The sequence below is a fragment of the Pelodiscus sinensis genome, chromosome 4 (genome assembly GCF_052426305.1).
Source record: "Pelodiscus sinensis isolate ZL-2025 chromosome 4, ASM5242630v1, whole genome shotgun sequence".
NCBI lineage: Eukaryota > Metazoa > Chordata > Testudines > Trionychidae > Pelodiscus > Pelodiscus sinensis.
Window position 1 is genome coordinate 113,405,427 of NC_143055.1, and position 16,678 is coordinate 113,422,104.

Genomic DNA, 16,678 nt, shown 5'->3' on the forward strand with positions numbered 1-16,678 from the left:
CCATTAATTTCCAATAGGATCAGGCTATAAGTAAGGAATGTGGCATTTGTCTCTACATTAATTTAAAGTCATTTGACATATATTAATATAAAAGTTTCTTTCCCATATTTAAACACTTCAGTTGAATTCGATCAGTGCAGGAAACCTGTTAAAATATATTATATTTGATATCCAACTTTCTTGTTTATAGCTTTCTGCATAGGAAAATATCTGGAGCCTTCTAATTATGCAAGCCTGGGAAGGCTGTGGCTTTTGGCTCTGTGAAACATTGACCTATTCAGAAGAAAGGTTTGTCTTCCATTGATGATCTAATAAAATACAATCTAACAGCTCAGTTGCCAAAATTGTGGAGCTGATGGACAGCTGGAATGCTCATGCAAATAAATTTACCTGCCAGAATGCCTCATTCTTGCTTCTTTTATAACAGTCTTCTTCTGCAAACACCCATGGCCATTCTGTAAATTGGAAGTATTCCGGCTATAGGACAAAATAACTCTACTTCACAGGCTTTGGAGTTTTTTTTCCTTTGACCTACCTATTTATAATGTAACTTTAATTATGTTTGGCAACTGCTCCACTATATTACTTGTTTTAAATTTTAAAAATGACTTTAGAATTGTATGCCTATTTGCCCCCTGTGTCCATTTGTTTAATTGCTAGTATCTTTATTCTTTTCTGTAGCTCACAGGTTCATTTGTGAAACCAGCCAACACGAGCTGTGACTCTGCATGGCCTGATTGCCATATAGTAATGGTTCCTACACTACAGTCCATGGATCACAAATGGTCTCTACGACAAAATGTTTTCAGATTTAAACAATAGGGTATTGGGAGGAGAGATGCTCCTCTCTCTCACAAACTGGTCCACAGAATGAAACTCGCATCCCTGCCATATACCATATGGAAATTACACTCCTAAAAATACAGTATGATTGGGGATTCTTGTAGGAGTGATTTATGAATTAATAGGCTAGTGGTGACAAGCAACTCACTCTGGCTGATTTTTAAGAATGGACCTGTCTGCCAGGCAAGGACTTAAATGTAGTTCTTCTCCAAGTTAATTCCTTAGAGAATTAATTTCTTTAAGGTGTCTGAGGAAGTGACTTCCCTGCTTCTTATGGAAACTGACAGTTTGCCAGAGACACACTCAGGTTTTGTAGAGTAGATATAGGGCTTGTCTCCACTACCAGGTGGATTGAAACTCTGGAGATAGATCTACTAGATGTTGATTTAGAGGGTCTAGTGAAGAGCCGCTAAATGGACCGCTGAACACATTCCTGTTGACTCCGGCACTCCACCGGAATGAGGCGTGTAAGGTAAGTCGAAGGGAGAGCTTCTCTCGTCGACCTAGCACAATGTAGATACCTAAAGTACGTTGACTCCAGCTACATAAATAACATAGCTGTAGTTGCATAACTTAGGTCAACTTTAATTTGTAGTGTAGACCTGCCCGTATTCAATGTCAGCATGGCTATGCTAATATAGCTCCCTCATGTAGAAACATCCTATGCCAACAGAGTGTTTTCCATCAGTGTAGGAACACCACCTCTCTTGGCATTCGCTATGTTGACAGAAGCCTATGTCTGTCGACACAGCTGTGTCTAATCTGGTGGTTTTGTTGTCACAATGTTGTTTGTCATAGGTGTGGGTTTTTTTCACACCTCTCAATTTACGTAGTATGCTGGAATAATTTAAGTGTAGATCAGGCCTTTGACTTTCATTCAACTGCATGTTTTAATAATCCCCAAGTCTTGAGTTTCTCCAAACACAGGTATCATGGATAGGCTGTTCCATTGCACTGCATAGTTTCTGCCCAAATTATTTTGGGCCATACCTTGCATTCTTTACCTTGGCAAAACTGCCAGTGAAGTCAATGGGAAATTTCAAGGAGTAAGAACCTACGCTTCATATAAGCATTTTGAGACTAATTTGAAATCTTTTAAAATTATCTTTCTCAAAATAAAAAACAAATAAAATCTTGCTTAAATAATGTTTTATTTTAATACACTTGTCTATTTCAGTGTTTGTCATGTTTAAGGAAAATCTTAGGATTTAATTTACAGTTATTTCATTTCCACTGATGGTGTATAAAATGTAGAAAATCACCTACAATTGTCTTGAAGTACATCTCTGCAATTTTATTTCACCAGAGTTTATTTGTTTGCAGGCACAAATTGAAATTATCCTCAGGATGAAATTCACTGCAAGTATACAGATAGTGAGTGATTTAACATATGCTGTTCTCATTTACCTGCATCATTGTGGAAATCAGGTGAAAGAAATAATGTTTTAACTCTCTTAAAACTCCAGCGTGCACAATTAGGATATATAGCATATAAAGTTCATCCCTTTGTTCCTCAATAACGTTGCCAAGATTTAGAAGTGTTACATTTTTATTAAAATTTTGCTTTTTCTCTTCGAGTGCCTCTTAACGAAAATGACTGCATCTTTGCTGTTTTCATAAATGATTATAAAAGTCTATATATGTTACAAATAGGATTTCTGTGTTATATGAAACAGACAGAACTTCAGACTGCAGGACAGTATAGATACCAAAGTAGATTGACCACAGTCACATGCACATATGTATGGTACTTTAATAGTAGCATCGGCATTTAAAAATATTAGTGACATCATACTTTTTTCTATAACGGTGCTCAGAGAGAAGTTTCGCAATACAGTTTACAAGATAGAGGTTTGCACACACACTCTCAGGGTTTACAGTTTTGCCCAGTATACTTGAAATGAAAAAAGGTGCCCTGTATTTCAACATGTATTGTTGGGAAAAAAATATTTGTAGTAATTGTTTTTGTTAAAGTGCCTGTAAAAATGAAAGCAATAACGTGAAGAAATATCAACAATTATCTGTTTTCTCAGGGGAAATCTCTTCAGTAGAATGTTTGACATTAGGATTGAAACCATGTTAGCTTAATTTTGACTGTTAATACTGAACAGACTATGTGTTTGCATAAAGGGTCAATTATGTGAGGTGGTGTACACATGGTCCCAATCCAGCAAAGCACTTGAATATTTCCTTATCTTTAAGCACCTGAGTAGCGCCACTGACTAGAGTGGAACCACTGCCGTGTTTAAAGTTAAGCATGTGCTTCAGTACTTGACCTAGGCGGGGTCAGAACTCTCAGCATCCTGCAAGATGGAGCCCCAGATCCTTAACATTATGTCTATACAAATAGACTAAAGCCTGGAGCACTACATATGAAATATGCAGGCATGCATTGCTGCAAAGAGTAGCTAGAAAAATCTTGTAATATGGTGCTTATGCATGCATACCCAATGGTGAATTTGTCAAGCTAATGTGGTCAAATGTAACCACATATCTTGGATTAGAATCAAGTCCTCTGTATCAGGGTTCACAAGCTGCTAGTATTGTATGTTTCATATTGTGGACATCGTACCTTATGGTGAAATTCACCCTTCTGTGGAGGTTCAGCACAAATCCCATGTGCCCCTCGAGTTCCACGTAAGCCCTGAGTCCTGACCCAAAACTCTCTACAAACAACATAAAGACATCTTTTGACTTCAGTCAGTTTTGAATCAGGTCCTACTTGAAAGCTTAAATGGGATGCAAGAGGCATAGACCTTGGCTGTATCTAGACTGCATCCCTTTTCCGTAAAAGGGATGCAAATTAGACACATCACAATTGCAAATGAAGCGGGGATTTAAATCCCCCAGCTTCATTAGCATAAACGTGGCTGCCGCTTTTTTCCGGCTCGGAGCTTTGCCGGAAAAAAGCGCCAGTCTAGACGGGGATCTTTCGGTAAATAAAGCCTTTTCCGAAAGATCCCTTATTCCTTATTTTAAGAGGAATAAGGGATCTTTCAGAAAAGGCTTTATTTTCCGAAAGATCCCCATCTAGACGGGGGTTTTTTCCGGCATAGCTCCGAGCTGGAAAAAAGCGGCAGCCATGTTTATGCAAATGAAGCGGGGGGGATTTAAATTCATTTGCAATTGCAATGTGTCTAATTTGCATCCCTTTTACAGAAAAGGGATGCAGTCTAGACACAGCCCTTGTGTTTAATCTACAGCAGCGGCGGAGTGAGCTTCACTCTTTTAGAATTATTGGTATGTTCACTTTGATGAATAATATGTATGGGTTGTGTTTTATTGAAAGATGAGTTTACTGTCTCGTGGTGATGGCCGAAGGGTCATTCTTTTTTCTTAGAAGTTACCATATATTTGTGTGGCTAGCTGAGAATGCACACAGTACTTCTGAACCTACTTGCTGTTGAAAATTATCCTCTTTTTTTTTTTTTTTTTTTGCGTGATTGGGGAGAGCACCAATATTAACATCTTTAACAGTGCAATTATGAAGTAAAGACAATGATTGTTAAAGAGAACGTAAGTGGTATGTTTGATCTGAGTACAGTTATAAATGGTAAAGGCAGAGTGTTGTGAAGGTTTTGAAATGACAATGGATTATTGACAATGGAAAAAGAGAAGATACATAAATGGAGAGAATTTGACTCTTTAAATTGCTTTCAACCTAGACAGCATTTTTTGTGGCAAGTTCCTATTTGTGGCAAGCTGAAGTCTGAAGTTATCACATTACAGAATGCTGTGAACGTGGAATTTAAGGACAAATAATATGGCAAAATAGCTCTGAGGATTGCACTAACAGTGTATTGCACAAGGAGAAAATTTAATTAGATGCAAATCGTGTGAGAATGGACTGTTTGAAACCATTGAATACCAAAGTTTGTAAATCATTGGCTAGCATTTGCATATTTTTTGAATGTTATGATAAATAAAATGTATTTTTCAGTAAAAGACATTGCAAACAAGCATAAACTGTTTGACCGTGTTTTTGTGAAATTAAATGCTATTGTCCATAATAACGCCATGATGTTATTTAACATGTTAAAATACCAAATAGCAGAAGGAAAGTAGACACTACATAGCAAGGGCTAAAATGTATACCCACAAATACAAATTAAAAGTTCTTTTAACCCTCAAAATGCTGTCACGGGATATAAAAGCTACAAATTCATAACATGATTTTTCATGTCACAACTCCTCAGTGGTTTTAATTAGAGTTTGACTTTACCATGTTGGTTCTTATAATGTGGTTCATGGGTCACTGAGCTGTTTACTTATAGTCCACAGGCTCAGATATTTTGAGAGACATATAGTTATTGGAGGTATCAGAGAGATGGGCGCTATGAAAGGATCATTCTGTTATGAAGTGATTTGCAAGGTAGTTGGAGAAAATCTGTTCTGTAGCAAAGTATTCAGCTTACCTATGAACCTAGTTTTGCAAGGTGCTGCATAGGCTCCTGTGCTACCAATGTATCATTTCTCCATCAGCAGTCTGAAGCTCTTGCTACATTAAAAAAAAATGTTTTGTTTGTGGAGAGGATATTTGGTAGAAACAGTATTTTGAACCAGTTATTTTATAAAGTCAGTGAAGCTGCATAGAAGGGTTATAAGCAAAAGTCAGGACAAAATTTGGTTCTTTAAGGCATATTTTTGGTTTTTGATCAGGTTATTAATCAAGTAGAAAATGCTGCAGCATTTATTTAAGTAATCAGGAGAACAACAAGGGGCATATCCGGATCCTTATTGTAGTCAATAGCAAAATTCCAGTTGACATCAATTGTGCCTGGTCAGATCCGAAGATAAAAGTTCTCTATTATAACAGAGTATGAACATGATTGACAACATAAGAAAAACTCTGTCTAGATTTCCACAGAGCCAAGCCAATAAGGCCCTGATCTTGCACCATTAATGTCAGTAGGAATTTTACCACTGACTTCAGTGATCCTAAATGAACAGTGGAAAGACCCATTCTGTCAAGGACATCCCAGGAGTCTCAGACTATTTCTGCATATCACCAGGAGCCTGATTAAACTGTTCCCATTGAAGTCAGTTAGCATTTTCCCATTAATTTCATGGGAGAGAGATTGAGGTCTAAGGTTATGCAGTGAAAACCCCATGGCTAGTCCAGGCTTGTGGGGCTCAGACTAAGAGGCTGTTTAATTTCAGTATACATTTTCTGGCTTGGTCTGGAGTCCAAGCTCTAAGGCCCTGTGAGAGGGGAGAGTCCCAGAGCTTGGGCTGCTGCTTGAGCCCAAATGTCCACACCCCTGTTAAACAGCCTCTTAGCCTGAGTCACCTGACATGGATGTGCCAGGAGTATCTAATTTCAGTGAAGAAGACATACTCAAAGGCTGTGTCTACATTGGCACCCTTTTCCGGAAAAGGGATGCTAATGAGACACTTCGGAATTGCAAATTTAAATTTTCCCTGCGGCATTTGCATGTACATGGCTGCCGCTTTTTTCCGGCTCGGGGCTTTGCTGGAAAAAAGCGCCAGTCTAGACAGGGATCTTTCAGAAAATAAAGCCTTTTCTGAAAGATCCCTTATTCCTGATTTTAAGAAGAAGTTGTTCTAATATGAAAGGAAATCAGGCCTAAACCTTTTCTTATACATAACAAATAAATCAGTGGTCCCCAACACGGTGCCCACGGGTGCCATGGCACCTGCTGGGGCATTTATGTGTGCCCGCCTAGTGACCAGGGCCGACCCGAGCCATTCTTGCACCCTTGGCGCGTGGCGGTGCCCCCCCGGCAGTCCCAAAAGGTTGGGGACCACTGACATAAATTGTGCCTGAATGAGAGAATGATTGTGTAACTGAAAAACGGTGGGCACATACAGAATAGAATTCCGAATCCCCTAAATTTCTTCCTCTAAATGATAAAGGAAATATGTTTTGAATTAATAGAGCAAGAGATAAGAAGACAGCCTGGTTTTATGTAGGTCATCCAACAGCATGTGGTAAATTTAAACAGTTATTATTTAGAAAGTTAGCAATGGCGTTTTAGAAGGCTGTTTTTTAAAGTCATTCCAGATTGATTAGTAATGAGAAGGCTTATCTCAAATTGTAATACAGTTGAAAGACATCTGATTTTAAAAAAATCTCTTCAACCTCCTTACCCACCCCACAAAAATCCCTTAAATTGCTTTTGATTAAATTGACAGATGCTTTTGGATATCGCAAGAGCCATATTAACTTACTTCTTTATGACACATCCATATGACACATTCTAAAGTTCATACTTCTTTTCCAAAAAACTTAAAAAATAACAAAGTCTTGCAGCACCTTAGAAACTAACAAAACATGTTGATGGTATCATGAACTTTCGTGGGCACAGCCCACTTCTTCAGATGAATGAAATCAAGGGGACAAGTTACCAAGCCAGTCATTCTCTTTGTTGTCGCAGTTGTCTAATTCTAGGTCATGATCAGTTTGCTGGTATAGTGTGGTATTGCTTCAATTATCATTGTGTTCAATATATCCCAAAATAAGCTGGACCTTTTTCCAATATTGCCAACCCAAATGTTAAAAGTCACAAGTCAGGAACCAAACAATTTATTAGACTGATTTTAAAAATCATGACTTTATATTTTAAAATTATCTTTTTTTCCTTTTTGTTTTGAGTTTGTAGGGTGCACATGTGTCATTTTCAAGCTTTTGTTGTAACCATGTGGGCTTGAAACCACGTTTTTAAATGAAAGTAGATAGTTTCACTTGATCAGTTGTCTCCAGGATCTGGGATTTTAAGTCAATCAACAAATATTACAAGACTCGCAATAAAAATGGCAACACTGTTTCTTTCTGGGAACAAGTGCAATCTAATGGTGACAAGTGGTCTAGATGGCTTGTTAATTAAAATATTAGCATCCTTCCATATGTTTGATTCTTTGGAATTTTGAGTCCTAATCTGCATTTGGATTAAACTATGGGACATTACAGTGTGGTGTTTGTTAAATGCCAATAATATTCTGAGTGCTATTGTGAGATAGACAAAGGAAGATATGGTCCCTCCCCTAAATAGTTTAAAATCTAAGATGACAGCACAGAGCTGAGGTACAGTATTTCAGAAGGTTTAGGAAATGGTTCTGTCTTTGAGGTGACCATACTTTCAGGTCAATATCAGTGAGCCTTGTGGAAAGAGTGAGATTTAGGTGATTTGAATGAAGTACAGTAATGGCATCCACCAACAATGGGAAGGAGTTCCAAAACTATATGGCAGAATGGAAGAAGGTATGAAGATGAAAATGGGGAAAGGATTTGAGGGGAACGGTGACGCCAGAGTTATTGAGAGAAGAAAGCACTGGGCAGGGGACTTAAGAAAAAACTGAAATCAGAGATATAAGCAATGGAAATCCTGTGGAGTGCTGAAAATGAGAAATTTGAATAATATGGAAAGTGAGAAGCTGGTGGAAGGTTTAGAAAAGGAATGATGCTGTTTAAGCAGCAAGCACAGTAGTTTATTTTAATAACAGTAACTCGGAATGAGATGAGATTCAGGGATATCAGAGAGCAGAGAGATAAGGCATGAACAAACATTTTATCCAGAGGGACAGAAAAGGGCTGCATTTTTTGTTTTGTTTGTTTTTGAAATGTGGAGAAAATAACCAGTGAAATTTGGTGACAATATGGATGTGTAGGAAGGAAAAATCAGAGTTGTTACCCTGGATGATGGGGAAAATGGTGATAACAGAGAACAGAAGTCTCCCACCAGCCCCCAAACACTCCATTGTCCACATAATTCTCCCCCGGGACAGAAGACTAGAGCAAGAAGAAGCCAGATGTGGCATTAGTCCTGTTACTTAATGCGCTAGTGCTGAGATATTACGTTGATGAATTTGGTACAGGAACCTATGTAGAGTAGCAAAATAATGGAAAAGAGAAGGGGGAGGAGCTTGGAAGAAAAAATTAGTTCTGTATTAGCAGCTTGTGCTAGATAGATATATCCCACCTGATACTTGAGCAGAACAGACACATAACCGGATTGAAGGGAGGGGATGGGAAGATCAGGAGAGAGGGATTTGTGAATCTTTGGTACAGAAATAACTGCTTGTAGCTATGTGTACAACAGACTAGGTTGCCCAAGAATAATATATATTGGGGGGGAGTGGAAAGAGGGGATTTAGCATATAAGTGTAAGTCCTAGTTTTAGGCCCCATTGTGATTCACAAACATCCTGCTGAACTCTGTAAGCACCTAAGTTTCTGCCTCTGAGCGCATGCTCTGCTGCCTTGCTCTAAGCATCTGGATACCTATTTCCTGCCAAAGCCCTCGTGTTAGGTGCTCACCCCTGATACTGAATGCACAGCTTGATTGGATAGACATTCTCTCTGCCTCTTGCTCCAATGACTATTTAATCATGAGTGATGGGTGAAGGTAGGGCTGGGCAAGCAAGCCCTCAGCCCCTCCCCTTCTACCCAGATCCTGTCTTCCTGGAAACCAAGCCCCTGCCCAGCCTGTGGCCGGAGCCTCCCCAGCCTCAAAACACAGGGTGGGCTAGCGACATGCCACCCCAGCCTCCCCTGCCTTAGAGCACAGGAAGGGAGGATGCTTCAGGGTAGCAACACCCTGGCCCCAGTATGCCTACAGTAGGCTTTCTGGGGGTAGAATCTGGGTAGGCCAGGCAGTTTGAGAAGTCAGTGCCCTCCCCTCCTAGTATACCCACTGCCCCTGTATTTAATATTTATCTACAGTGACGCAGTCATTGGACCAGAGAGAGAGACTGATGCTACTGTTGGGAATAAATTCTTGGACACACTAGGTGCAGGTGAAAACAAGCAGAGGATTTATTGGTTCACACAGCTGGTGGAGTACTCATCAGGGGTTAACCTGGTGAGCACTGACTTAACCAAAACATACATTAGATTATATAGGTAGCAGATGGACGGAGAAGTAATTTGACAGGTCTAGCAGTGGAAGTGAGATATGCACATAAGCCAATGGTCTACAACAGTTACACAGCATCTCCGCCCATTACCAATTTAATATGTTATCACTAATACAAATAGTTATTCCTAACAAGCTAAATAAGCCAACATAAACAAAGGCATGTTGATAGTCGTTTTGTCGGCCAGAAATATAATGCGTCTCCCGTGGGGGTGGTATTGCCTTGGCATGATCTTTGGGATCCAAGCTTATTTTCTAGGAACAAAGCAGACAATGAAAAACAATCCCGCGCAGTTGTTTGGTACCGGCCTTATCAAAGTGAGGCCATTTTGGAATGTGATTGCCAGGGGAACCAGGGTCACAGTAACTGTTGAACTGTTTTATTTCTCAAGCTGGCCTAATACTTTCAGGTTTGAGTTTGTCATTTCTCAGCAAGATACCATGGACTGCCTCAATTTACCCTACACTACACTGTACAGCAGAGCTATTCAACTTTGGAAGGACCGGGGGCCACAATGACACTCTCAGCACATGCCAAGGACTGCAACTTAAGTGTGGTTGCATATACATGCAAATATATGCAAATGCATTCTTTCACACTGATGGGCATGAATACTAAGATTAAGGCAAGACTATACAACACGCAGGCCCCATTTAAGTCATTTCTGCTGATATTAATAAAATGCAATAGTTACCTAATTTCCACCCATCTGACAGCACTTTTAATGAGCAATGACAGTCCAAGAATTTAACTACTAAAATGCATATCAACAGAAAGCCATTATATTGTAGTGTTGGGGCATCTATAAAAAGGGGAATTACGTTTAACGCCTGTCCTAGGGAAGATAATGGAGCAGGTAATTAAGGAAATCATATGCAAACACTTGGAAGGTAATACAGTGATAGGGAATAGCCAGCATGGGTTTGTGCAGAACAAGTCATGCCAAACTAATCTGATAGCTTTCTTTGATAGGATAACGAGCCTTGTGGATAAGGGAGAAGCGGTGGATGTCATATACCTAGACTTTAGTAAGGCATTTGATACGGTCTCGCATGATATTCTTATTGATAAACTAGGCAAATATAACTTAGATAGGGCCATGATAAGGTGGGTGCATAATTGGCTGGATAACCGTAGTCAGAGAGTTGTTGTTAACGGTGCTAAATCCTGCTGGAAAGGGATAACAAGTGGAGTTCCACAAGGGTCTGTTTTGGGACCCATACTGTTCAATATCTTCATCAATGACGTAGATATTGGGATAGAGAGTATGCTTATTAAGTTTGCAGATGATACCAAACTGGGTGGGGTTGCAACTTCTTTGGAGGATAGGGACAAAATTCGAAATGACCTTAGCAAGTTAGAGAAATGGTCAGAGGTAAACAGAATGAGGTTTAATAAAGAGAAATGCAAAGTGCTCCACTTAGGAAGGAACAAGATGGGAAGCGACTGTCTAGGAAGGAGCATGGCGGAAAGGGATCTAGGGGTCATAGTGGACCACAAGTTGAATATGAGTCAACAGTGTGATGCTGTTGCAAAAAAAGCAAATATGATTCTAGGTTGTATCAACAGGTGTGTTGTAAGCAAAACTCGTGAAGTCATTCTGCCGCTCTACTCTGCACTTGTTAGGCCTCAGCTGGAGTACTGTGTCCAGTTCTGGGCGCCACATTTCAAGAAAGATGTGGAGAAATTGGAAAGGGTACAGAGAAGAGCGACAAGAATGATTAAAGGTCTAGAGAACATGACCTATGAAGCCAGGCTTCATGAACTGGGCTTGTTTAGTTTGGAAAAAAGAAGATTAAGGGGGGACATGATAGCGGTTTTCAAATATCTAAAAGGGTGTCACAAGGAGGAAGGAGAAAATTTGTTCCTCTTGGTTTTTAAGGACAGGACAAGGAGTAATGGGCTTAAAGTGCAGCAGGGAAGGTTTAGATTGGACATTAGGAAAAAATTCCTAACTGTCAGGGTGGTCAAATATTGGAATAAATTGCCAAGGGAGGTGGTGGAATCTCCCTCTCTGGAGATATTTAAGAACAGGTTAGATAGACATCTGTCAGGGATGGTGTAGACGGAGCTTGGTCCTGCCTTGAGGGCGGGGGGCTGGACTCGATGACCTCTCGAGGTCCCTTCCAGTCCTATTATTTATTCTATGATTCTATGACTACGTTTTTGTTTTGGGTCCCACCTGTGGGCCGTGTGTTGCGCTCCGCATAAATCCAAACTGCACAGTGGGCCACAAACAAACAGCCTGAGGCTGCGTGTTGAGTAGCCGTGCTCTACAGTCCAGTAGTAAGGGCTCCAGTCAGGGGAGTGAGAGGCCCTGGGTTAGTCTCTCTGCTCAAATCACTTTCATTGTTTATCTGCAGTGGCACAGCTTAAATAGGAGAGATTGACAGAGTCCCACGTAAGAATGTCCCATAACTCAGTGTTTTGAGCACCTCTGAGAGAAGTGAGAGACTCTTATTCGGATTGCAGAACGGGGAGTGAAACCTGGGTGTCTCATGTCAGGTGTGGGCTCTAACCATTGGGCTACTAGCTGTATGGTGGGCACCACCGTCTCCTGCAGCTGTTTTTGTCTGTAGTGAGGCAGGTGCCTAAGTCATTCCCACAAGGATAGAATGTAATGGAACAAAATTGTGAAGAATTTCTAGCAAAGCTCAGAACATTGTATGACATGCAGGCTCTGATGAGATGTATCAGATTTTTTTTTTTTAAGGATTAGTAAAGGAAATCCGGGAATCTCTGAATACTCTTAACAAATGAAGATAGCGAGAGAGGCACTGAACAACTGAAAACACAGAAGTGTTGTACCTATCTGTTGAAAGGGTAAAATGAAAAAAGAACTAGGAAGTAACTGCCTGATGTCTGTTCCAAGCAATTAATCAGTGCATAAAGTAAGCAAGAACATATATGTTTCTGGAAACAATCCAATTTTTGGCAGTTATAAAAATATAGAATCATAATGAGTAAATAATTTGACTGGCAAAAACTAATCTATATGTATCTAATTCATCTACCTTTATTATTTCTATGATATGTATCATCTGCTTACCAAAGTAGTCTCTGAATCTACAATATATTGTTCATGAGAAAATCCCTGTGTTCACTCAGATCCCCATTGATAACTCATGTGCTTAAAATTTGGCACATGTTTAAGTATCTATATTAATTGGGGCCTAATCTGTGTGAATTATCTAACATATGCAGATCTTGCAATACATGTATTATAATAAGTGCTTATTGATCCTGAAAAGCTTTGTGTATTGAGGGATTAGTGAAAGATGTCAGTTCCTCCTCTGGCACAATTTTTAGAAGAGGATTTGAATTCTTTCTATCAGATGCTTATAGCAAGTTACAATTGATTTTGTAGGCAATAATGTATCCCTTGGAAACTCTGGCTCAGGCTGTCACTAGACTACATCCCTCTGTCGGCGAAGGGATGTAAATGAGACACTTCGAAAGTGCAAATGAAGCGGGGATTTAAATATCCCGTGCTTCATTTGCATAATCGCATAATGGCGCTCTTTCGAACAAGTGCCATTTTGAAAGTACAACCGTGGTCTAGATGCGGTTCTTTCGAAAACGGCAGGCTTTTTCGAAAGATCCTGTATACCTCATTTTTTGAGGAGTACAGAATCTTTCAAAAAAGCCTGATGTTTTTGAAAAAACTGCGTCTAGACCTCGGTTTTACTTTCGAAATGGGCCTGGTTTGTTGACATCAGTAGAGCTGTGCAATTTTATACCACTTGAAGATCTGGCCCAGTGAAATCTGATCAATGGAGCTATGATAGTTTATATCAGTGGAGAATCTGGTCACATGAAGCAGAGTCCTAAATGCAGTTATCCTATTACCTCAATAGAGCAATAGAGAACTTTCCATGAAAAACATTTTACTGTCTAGTAGTACAATTGGTGTTATATTTATATAGATGATGCCTTGATGTGACATAAACTGAAAAAAGTAGTGATCACCGGATTTTTATTATGCATTTTGCATTACTTTTCAGATGCTCATTTCATACAATGTAGTTTCCCTCTTAGAGAAACTGTGCATGTCAAAATAATTGAGATGGGGGGATTTTTTTGTTTTGTTGTTTGTATTCCACCATGTGTGCATGAAGGTGCTAACAGGCATGGAGTGAAAAGCCTTTATTGCAGTGTTTGGTTTTTATATAGCTTTTAAAAATAGCTTTTAAAAATAGACTAGAATTTTAAGGATATGGGTTTCAAAAAATCTATTTAATCATGGCTTTTTTGTGTGTGTATGACCTAACCGTATTTATAGTGGTCCCTTTTGTGGACTTTCCTTAATAAAAAATTATACTTCATGCATACAGTTCTGGGTGAGGAAATAATGTGTTATTTAACTTTCACATTTTATCATTTAGAAAAAGGATGATTTCTAACTATTTCAAAGATTTAATAAAAATAAAACCATCAACAATCTTCTAGTGTCAGATTATTTAATAAGTATGGAAAATACTTGCTTTGATTGTAGCTAAGTATGTTTTTGTTTCAAATACGGGCTTAGGCGGTGTATTACTTTCACCTTATTTTTAGAAGATTGTCAGTTTTGTTGTTTCTGTAACTATGGAGACAATGTAAGTAAGCTATTACCTTCTATTGCCCAGTTGTTGGAGTAAAACCCTTTAGGAATTCCCATTATGTCCAGCTGTTCGGGTAGAATATCTTCAGAAATAAGTACATTGGAATGATACCATGTAGTATCCATTAGGACATTTATCACTTCTGGAGTAATACTGACCTTGGAGGCTTTCTTATGCTGACAGCTCCATTTGATTTAATTTCAAGGGATACTCAAAGTTGTTGAAGTCTAAAACTTGTCTTAGTGGGACAGTTGTTCCATCTGAAATGACTTGTTTTAATCATACAGCTTCATAATGCCAGATGAGTAATTAAAAAAAACCCACAATCATGAGAGTGCCTTAGGGGGACTGACTTGCATAGGAAACAAACCTGTGCATATTCTTAAAAAAATAGCACTATTGTTGGTTGGTGTATCTAGCTCTCTAACCATGAGGCAATAAGGAGGTGATTCTGTACAATCGTAAAACATTTTGAATGGTGTTACCATTTTTTTAAAAGACAGCATGTGCTATATTACATTCCCATACAAAGCACCCACCCCTACAAGCATGTATAAGCCCCAACTCTGGGTATGGGAAAAGTTCTTAACAGTTCAATATTATAAACTAGAAGATTTACTCAGCATTGACCGGGTCCTTCGGGTGTTGGGGGTGCAGGAGACAGGGCAGGGACATGGGAATTTAGGGGGCTCAGGGAAGGAGGCTGGGAGTGTGTGGGGGGGTGTAGCAGTCAGGGTGGGGGGTTGAGGAGGGACTCAGGGCAGGGGCCTAGAGATGTGGGGGGGATGAGAATGAGGGCTGAGAAGGGGCACAGGGCATAGATGGGGATACAGGAGTCAGGGTGCGGCGTGAGGAGGGGCTCGGGGGAGGGGATTGGGAGGAGAAGGAGCTCAAGGGAGTGGGAGCAGGGTTCAGAGCGGGTGGTGGGGCCTACACACCACTGTCTGGCAGGGCCTTCTCTTCCACCGCACAACCCCCTTTCAGGGGGACCTTTTCTTCTGCCCCTTCATTGTTTGGTGGGGCCTTTTCCCCTGCCATCCCCCCGATCATCTGGTGGGGCTTTCTCTGTACCCCTTATCTGGCACTGTGTCCAGGGGCCGGGGGAAGGGTTTGAGCAGGGAGCTACTTACCCAGTCCAGTGGACAGCAAGATGGTGAGTACCAACCCCAGCAGGCCACTCTCTTAGTGGTGTGGCTGGCCCCAGTGGTTACTCTGCCGTATTGCTGTCCCTCCGATTAGCCCCTCTCCCTCTCCATGTATGGAAAACAATCCCATTCCAAGCAGATCCTGTTTTCCTGGCACAACCAAATAATGACCTTGCTTTAAGTTAGTAGAAGAGGAAGCTGCATACCAAGTTGGGTAGTCCTAAATCTTACCGTTTAGGAGGAGTTCTTGAACAAATGGACTCACAGACAGATGGACAAACAGACAGAGACAGATATACATTTCTAAAATGTATAGATAGATTTGAGAGGGAGACTGATCCTGCAGTTTAGGCATTGGTTTGGGACACAGAACAAATCTATTCAAATCCCTGCTGTGCCACAGATGTCCTTTATGGCCTTGAGCACTTAAGGCTCTAATTGGGTCCATCTGTACTTGCCACAGTACAGAGCGGGTGGGTCTTAATTTCTCTGTCCTACACAACAGTGCTCTGATCTTATTTTTGATCTGTACAAATAGTAGACACACAAGGTGGGCAAGGTAATAACTTTTATTGGAGCAACTTCTGTTGTGAGAGAGACGTTTTTGTGCTAACACAGAGCTCTTCTTCAGGCCTGGGACCATCATGGCTACCACACTGCATGCATATAATAAACAGTAATAAGACATTGAAATAAAAAATGTTATCTAAAACTATTAAGGTTGATAATACTGTGGTGTAGTTACCTAACATATAATTTACAAAACTGATGCACTTAAAGCCAGGGAAACAGTCAAGCGTAGCCTAAAACTTACACTGTCCATTTAATAAAGGCATTATTCTTATAAAAGGGAAATGTTCCTCATCACAATAGAAAAAGCTTAACTTGGGTTATAAGGATTTTAATATATTATTTTTATCTTGAAATTGGTATCTAAATATTTTTAGATACTATAAATTTCAGAACATATCAGGTAAGATATTTATCAATTGTAGCACAATTTTTTCAGTTAATATTTATAATGAGTATTTCTTGAGAAATGCTAGAGAGATGATTCAAACAAGAAATACAGATAATAATAATGCCAATGATTTGACATGTCCTGCGTGAACTAGCATTTGAATTTAAGCTGCATCATTAATGTATGTACATATTATTAATTTATTTTCATTTAATTGGTTTTATAAGTGACTTGATAGGTAACTTTGTA

At 39.7% G+C, this 16,678-nt stretch overlaps 2 protein-coding genes across 4 annotated transcripts in view; one reads left to right on the forward strand and one right to left on the reverse strand.

The window, feature by feature from the left end:
• Nucleotides 1-16,678, forward strand: part of C4H4orf54 (chromosome 4 C4orf54 homolog) — a 57,945-nt gene that overhangs the window by 17,417 nt on the left and 23,850 nt on the right. The window contains exon 3 of one of the 2 annotated variants that reach the window (XR_012904042.2): nucleotides 2,167-3,690. The exons of the other annotated variant lie outside the window; for it this stretch is intronic. The gene's annotated coding sequence lies outside the window, so the exon portion shown is untranslated. Of the gene's footprint in view, nucleotides 1-2,166; nucleotides 3,691-16,678 lie in introns of those variants that run through there. 2 annotated transcript variants of the gene reach the window in all.
• MTTP (microsomal triglyceride transfer protein) overlaps nucleotides 9,595-16,678 on the reverse strand; it is a 58,402-nt gene continuing 51,318 nt past the window's right edge. Inside the window, exons 18-20 of one of the 2 annotated variants that reach the window (XR_012904044.2) lie at nucleotides 15,454-15,618; nucleotides 14,482-14,583; nucleotides 9,595-9,973 (exon numbers count right to left, since the gene is read on the reverse strand). Coding sequence is in view for 1 of the 2 variants with exons in the window: in XM_075929652.2 (XP_075785767.2) it covers nucleotides 9,967-9,973 (7 nt within the window). In the remaining variant the exon portion in view is untranslated. The remainder of the gene's footprint in view (nucleotides 9,974-14,481; nucleotides 14,584-15,453; nucleotides 15,619-16,678) is intronic. The other variant, XM_075929652.2, reaches the window with a different exon arrangement.